The 7,500-nt window shown below is 48.7% G+C and overlaps 1 protein-coding gene across 1 annotated transcript in view; it reads left to right on the top strand.

Annotated features, from left to right (window-relative positions):
* Positions 1-7,500, top strand: part of myo18b (myosin XVIIIB) — a 43,070-nt gene that overhangs the window by 26,547 nt on the left and 9,023 nt on the right. The window contains 9 exon segments of the mRNA XM_083929758.1: positions 380-580; positions 654-764; positions 1,999-2,103; positions 3,353-3,514; positions 4,573-4,686; positions 5,644-5,760; positions 5,842-5,925; positions 6,393-6,530; positions 6,642-6,827. Coding sequence (XP_083785884.1) covers positions 380-580; positions 654-764; positions 1,999-2,103; positions 3,353-3,514; positions 4,573-4,686; positions 5,644-5,760; positions 5,842-5,925; positions 6,393-6,530; positions 6,642-6,827 — 1,218 coding nt within the window.

Genomic DNA, 7,500 nt, shown 5'->3' with positions numbered 1-7,500 from the left:
AAATCTATTGTGGAAATTACAGATGTCACATATAACTCATGTGTCATCGCGCCGGCAAAGAGACGCAAATGACGGCGCGGACTGATGAGTCACAGACGTGTGGAGTCATCAGCATGTGTGACATCTGACGGACGGTTTATGATGGGAAACCTGTCATGACACAAGAACAGAAAGAGTCCAACAGTCCAGTTATGCTCCTTTAATTGTTTATGTGTGTGTGTGTGTGTGTGTGTGTGTGTGTGTGTGTGTGTGTGTGTGTGTGTGTGTGTGTGTGTGTGTGTGTGTGTGTGTGTGTGTGTGTGTGTGTGTGTGTGTGTGTGTGTGTGTGTGTGTGTGTGTGTGTGTGTGTGTGTGTGTGTGTGTGTGTGTGTGTGTGTAGGAGAGCCAGTCGGAGGTGGGCCGTCTGCAGAAGCAGAAGGATGAGTTGTGCGCTCAGATCCGCGACCTCAGCCTGCCCGTTGATCTCGCCTCTGATTCCCTGCCTGACCTGAAGAAGCAGCTCCGCCTCCTGGAGGGTCAGGCCGAGGAGCGGGCGCAGGAAACCTCCTCGCTCAGCGCCAAGATACAGCAGCAGCAGCAGGTGCGCGCAGACGCCGTCACGTCTCTGGCTGCCGCCGCCGCTCCGGGCTCACCCCTCTTCTCTCCTCCCACAGATCCACATGCGCTTTGAGATGGAGATGGAGCGGATGAAGCAGATGCACCAGAAAGAGTTGGAGGATAAAGAAGAGGAGCTGGAGGACGTTCACAAGTCCTCTCAGAGACGGGTACGTCCACAGAATAAGATCATCCTTTATCAGTCCCACCGAGGGGGCATGTTCAGCGCTACAGCAGCAGAGGGGAGAAGTGCAATAAATATATATCTGTAATAAATCAACGGACAGAACGGTTGAATTCATGTCTTTGTTCCGTTCATAGCTGAAGGCCAAACAGATGAAGCAAAGTACATTTTACTCAAGTGCTGCTTTAGAACAAATTATGCCGATTCAACAACTGCTGCTGACTGTTGAACCGATGCATCCAGAGCTGTAGATCCAACATTCATGAGATGAGATGAGAAAAGAAAAGATGAGCTACCGCAAAAAGATACAAAACCACCACAAAAAGAAACAAAACCACCACAAAAAGATACAAAACCACCACAAAAAGAAACAAAACCACCACAAAAAGATGCAAAACCACCACAAAAAGATGCAAAACCACCACAAAAAGATACAAAACCACCACAAAAAGATACAAAAACACCACAAAAAGATGCAAAACCACCACAAAAAGATGCAAAACCACCACAAAAAGATACAAAACCACCACAAAAAGATGCAAAACCAGCACAAAAAGATACAAAACCACCACAAAAAGATACAAAACCACCACAAAAAGATGCAAAACCAACACAAAAAGATGTAAAACCAGCACAAAAAGATACAAAACCACCACAAAAAGATACAAAACCACCACAAAAAGACACAAAACCACCACAAAAAGATGCAAAACCAACACAAAAAGATGCAAATCCACCACAAAAAGATGCAAAACCACCACAAAAAGATACAAAACCACCACAAAAAGATGCAAAACCACCACAAAAAGATACAAAACCACCACAAAAAGATGCAAAACCACCACATAAAGATGCAAAACCACCACATAAAGATGCAAAACCACCACAAAAAGATGCAAAACCACCACAAAAAGATGCAAAACCACCACAAAAAGATGCAAAACCACCACAAAAAGATGCAAAACCACCACAAAAAGATACAAAACCACCACAAAAAGATACAAAACCACCACAAAAAGATACAAAACCACCACAAAAAGATGCAAAACCAACACAAAAAGATACAAAACACCACAAAAAGACTCAAAACCTGTGTGCATCTGTGTGTGTGTGTGCGTGTGTGTGTGCGTGTGTGTGTGCGTGTGTGTGTGTGTGTGCGTGTGTGTGTGTGTGTGTGTGTGTGCGTGCATCTGTGTGTGTGTGTGTGTGTGTGTGTGTAGCTGAGGCAGTTGGAGATGCAGTTGGAGCAGGAGTACGAGGAGAAACAGATGGTGATTCATGAGAAGCACGACTTGGAAGGACTCATAGCAACTCTGTGTGACCAGGTACACACACGCACACGCACACACACACACACACACACACACACACACACACAGACACACAACATTTATTCCTGCAGGCTCTGAGTGATTGAGCACCGGGCGACTCTCACACCGTAGATCATTATTATCATTGTTGTGCGTTCGTGTTCTGGAGCTGATGAATGTCATCTCTACATTACGGGCGCCACAAAACAAGCATATGCTGCGAGGAGGAGGCGGCGGCGGCGGCGGCGGTGTCGGCGGCTGATTTAGCACTTCCTCTCTGTCACCCTCAGGATGTAATTGGACAACCTGATGAGTAGCCAGGAGCTGGTCTGAGGCCAAGCTGGCACACAGACGCACTCTTTAACAGTGAAGCATCGCTTTTGTTTCAGAAACTGTTTCAGGGTTAACGAGAGAACCGTCCCTTTGACCCGTTCAGGCCTGAAACACCTGGAGAATAAGCTCCTTTAACCTGAAGTTTGTCTGGAAACAGAAGCATCAACGGCGACTAAACAAGTGCTCTGGCTCTTAATATCTGAGAGCTCAAACCTGTGGCTTTCATGAGAAGCTGAGTTTATTCGTCCAAACCTTCAGTAAAGTTTTTAAAAACCTGTTTATGTGATGACGCCTGATGAAGCCCATTAGCAAGGTGTAAACCTTGGGGCGGCTGTGGCTCAGTGGGAGAGTGGGTCGTCCTCTATTGGAGAGATTAGCAGTTCAATCCCCAGTTCCCCCGGTCCACATGTCAAAGTGTCCTTAGGCAAGACACTGAGCCCTGAATCCAGTGTGTAAATGTGTATAATGTTTGTGCACGTGTATAATCTAAGGGGGGTCTGGAGTCTCCCTTAGAGAGAGGGGGAGAAGTTCAGCATCCGTGAGGAACTCGGAGTAGAGCCGCTGCTCCTTTGCGTTGAAAGGAGCCAGTTGAGGTGGTTCAGGATCATCTGGTCTGGATGAACCCTGGGCGCCTCCCTAGGGAGGTGTTCCAGGCACGTCCAGCTGGGAGGAGGCCTCGGGGAAGACCCAGGACCAGGTGGAGAGATTAGATCTCCACACTGGCCTGGGAACGCCTCAGGATCCCCCAGTTAGAGCTGGTTAATGTGGCCCGGGAAAGGGAAGTTTGGGGTCCCCTGCTGGAGCTGCTGCCCCCGAGACCTGATCCAGGATCAGAGGCTGAAGATGAGATTTCATTGGCCGAGAGACAGGAAATGGTGGAAAAAACTACAAATACAACAAAATGACGTAAAGCTCTGATGTCGTCCTGCAGGTGGGACATCGAGACTTCGACGTGGAGAAGAAGCTGAGGAGAGACCTGAAGAGGACGCACGCCCTGCTGGCCGACGCCCAGCTGCTCCTGTCCACCGTCGACAACCCGGGACAGAACCTGTCCAACGGCAGCAAGGAGCAGATAGAGCGCCTGCACTGCCAGGTAACCTCACCTGACCTCTACACTCACCTGTCCTCTACACTCACCTGTCCTCTACACTCACCTGTCCTCTACACTCACCTGTCCCCTACACTCACCTGTCCTCTACACTCACCTGTCCCCTACACTCACCTGTCCTCTACACTCACCTGTCCTCTACACTCACCTGTCCTCTACACTCACCTGTCCCCTACACTCACCTGTCCTCTACACTCACCTGTCCCCTACACTCACCTGTCCTCTACACTCACCTGTCCTCTACACTCACCTGTCCCCTACACTCACCTGTCCTCTACACTCACCTGTCTTCTTCTCTCACCTGTCCTCTACACTCACCTGTCCTCTACTCTCACCTGTCCTCTACACTCACCTGTCCTGAACACTCACCTGTCCTCTACACTCACCTGTCCTTTACGCTCACCTGTCCTCTACACTCACCTGTCCTGAACACTCACCCGTCCTCTACACTCACCTGTCCTTTACACTCACCTGGCCTGAACACTCACCTGTCCTCTACACTCACCTGTCCTCTACACTCACCTGTCCTCTACACTCACCTGTCCTGAACACTCACCTGTCATCTGTCCTCTACACTCACCTGTCCTCTACACTCACCTGTCCTGAACACTCACCTGTCCTCTACTCTCACCTGTCCTCTACACTCACCTGTCCTGAACACTCACCTGTCATCTGTCCTCTACACTCACCTGTCCTCTACACTCACCTGTCATCTGTCCTCTACACTCACCTGTCCTCAACACTCACCTGTCCTCTTCTCTCACCTGTCCTCTACACCCACCTGTCCTCTACTCTCACCTGTCCTGAACACTCACCTGTCCTCTACTCTCACCTGTCCTGAACACTCACCTGTCCTCTACATTCACCTGTCCTGAACACTCACCTGTCCTCTACTCTCACCTGTTCTGAACACTCACCTGTCTCTCTCTCTCTCTCTCTCTCTCTCTCTCTCTCCCTCTCTCACTCAACTGTCCTCTACACTCCCTTGTCCTGAACACTCACCTGTCACCTGTCCTCTACCTGTCTCTCTCTCTCTCCGTCAGCTGGAGGAGAACGAAGCGAGGCTCCTGGAGGCCGACAGCGTTCAGTCGACTCTGTCCCAGGAGCTGGAGAACTCTCAGATCGAGCTGGAGAACATCTGCAGACAGAAGAGCGTGGTGAGTGAAAAGAGCCCTGAATAATACATAAGCTTCCCTTTCACTGTCTATGTAAGCAGCTGTGCAATGCATCATGGGAGTGTGGCGGCAGGTATACAAACACACTTCAAAATATCAGAACATGCCAAGGCCCCCATTAGCATTAGCATTAGCTTCTGGCCCAGGACCCCCCTTTTGAGACCGGGGCGTGCTTTAACACAATTTAAAGTGTCCTCTAGGAGCCAAAACATGCGTTAAAGTGTCCTCTAGGAGCCAAACATGTGCTAAAGTGCCCTCTAAGAGCCAAAACGTGTGTTAAAGTGTCCTCTAGGAGCAAAAACATGCGTTAAAGTGTCCTCTAGGAGCCTAAACATGCGTTAAAGTGTCCTCTAGGAGCCAAAACGTGTGTTAAAGTGTCCTTTAGGAGCCAAAACGTGTGTTAAAGTGTCCTCTAGGAGCCAAACATGTGCTAAAGTGCCCTCTAAGAGCCAAAACGTGTGCTAAAGTGCCCTCTAGGAGCCAAAATGTGTGCTAAAGTGTCCTCTAGGAGCCAAAACGTGTGCTAAAGTGCCCTCTAGGAGCATAAACATGTGCTAAAGTGTCCTCAGCCAAAACGTGTGTTAAAGTGTCCTTTAGGAGCCAAAACGTGTGTTAAAGTGTCCTCTAGGAGCCAAACATGTGCTAAAGTGCCCTCTAAGAGCCAAAACGTGTGCTAAAGTGCCCTCTAGGAGCCAAAATGTGTGCTAAAGTATCCTCTAGGAGCCTAAACGTGTGCTAAAGTTCCCTCTAGGAGCCAAAACGTGTGCTAAAGTTCCCTCTAGGAGCATAAACGTGTGCTAAAGTTCCCTCTAGGAGCCAAAATGTGTCCTAAAGTGTTGTCTAGGAGCATAAACTCATCTGGATTTTGCAGCAGAGAACAGCGTTTTGATCGAGCTGAAATTGTAAAACTGTAAATCCAAACCTGTGTTCTTTCTCCAGGTGGATGAGCAGCTGTCGTTGCTGCAGCATGAGAAGGTGGACCTGCTGAAGAGGCTGGAGGAGGACCAGGAGGACCTCAACGAGCTCATGAAGAAGCACAAAGCTCTCATCGCTCAGGTACAGCTCACACGTGTCTGTCTTTAGCTCTGTTTCAGCTCCTTTTATTAAACTCCTGAAGCCCAATGTCCCGTGCTTTAGTCCTCCAGTGACATCGCTCAGATCCGGGAGCTGCAGGCTGAACTGGAGGAGGTGAAGAAGCAGAGGCACGCTCTGCAGGAGGAGGTGAGCTTCGTGACACGACCACGAGATAAACGCAGCGCTGAGAGGTTCATGTCACATGGGAATGGACTCAACAGGGTTCCTACGCGTTTCATTAGAGTCATTTCCAAGTTTATCTCACTTTCTAAAACCAAATATATGAATAAATACAAATCAAAACAACAACTTAACTAACGGGACACAGCCGACCTGTAGATGATATGAAACTAATCAAACTGGGTGTAGAATGGTGTCAGGTTGCCGTGGTTACTTTTATGTATTATTATTGTATTTATTTACAGTATGTTTACTGCGTCTAATGCCGAAGAAGCACAGAACTCCTCATTGTCTCTACTGTTCCCGTCTGTAGAGTTACAAGAAATGAAGTCAAGTCAAGTTTATTCAAATAGAAAAAAACAGCAAAGTGCTACACAGAACATTAAAAACACAACAACACAAATAAAATCACATTAAAATATGTGTGTGTGCAGCTGCAGCAGCGCGTGTCCAGGGTGCAGTTCCTGGAGGCGTCCACCGTGGGGCGCAGCATCGTCAGCAAACAGGAGGCGCGTGTGTGTGACCTGGAAAACAAACTGGAGTTTCAGAGAGGACAAGTGAAGAGGTTTGAGGTGAGAATACACTCCATCATCAGCATCAGCATCATCACCATCATCATCATCATCATCATCACCATGCACAAGTGCAGTGTCTGACCGTTGTCCCTCGTCCATGCCGTGCAGGTGCTGGTGCTGCGTCTGAGGGACAGCGTGGTGCGTCTGGGGGAGGAGCTGGAGCAGAGCGCCCAGGCCGAGGCCCGGGAGAGAGAGAACGCCCGCTACTACCAGCAGCGTCTGCAGGACATGAGGATGGAGATGGAGGAGCTGATCCAGAGGGAGCAGGACAGCAGCCGCAGACGCATGGAGCTGGTAACACGCTGCTCACACTCACTGTCACCACAGGCGTGCACGGAGGGGGGGGGGGGGGGGGCAGTCATGCTTTAACACGCTTTAAAGTGCCCTCTTGGAAGCCAAAACGTGTGCTAAAGTGTCCTCTAGGAGCATAAACGTGTGCTAAAGTGCCCTCTAGGAGCATAAACGTGTGTTAAAGTGTCCTCTAGGAGCATAAACGTGTGTTAAAGTGTCCTCTAGGAGCATAAATGTGTGTTAAACTGTCCTCTAGGAGCATAAACGTGTGCTAAAGTGTCCTCTAGGAGCATAAACGTGTGTTAAAGTGTCCTCTAGGAGCATAAACGTGTGCTAAAGTGTCCTCTAGGAGCATAAACGTGTGCTAAAGTGTCCTCTAGGAGCATAAACGTGTGTTAAAGTGTCCTCTAGGAGCATAAACGTGTGTTAAAGTGTCCTCTAGGAGCATAAACGTGTGTTAAAGTGTCCTCTAGGAGCATAAACGTGTGCTAAAGTGTCCTCTAGGAGCATAAACGTGTGTTAAACTGTCCTCTAGGAGCATAAACGTGTGTTAAAGTGTCCTCTAGGAGCATAAACGTGTGTTAAAGTGTCCTCTAGGAGCATAAACGTGTGTTAAAGTGTCCTCTAGGAGCATAAACGTGTGCTAAAGTGTCCTCTAGGAGCATAAACGTGTGTT

The sequence above is a fragment of the Echiichthys vipera genome (assembly GCF_963691815.1).
Source record: "Echiichthys vipera genome assembly, chromosome: 16".
NCBI classification, from domain to species: domain Eukaryota; kingdom Metazoa; phylum Chordata; class Actinopteri; order Perciformes; family Trachinidae; genus Echiichthys; species Echiichthys vipera.
Note: the sequence above shows the minus strand (reverse complement) of the source record. Positions and strands in the feature narration are given on the sequence as shown.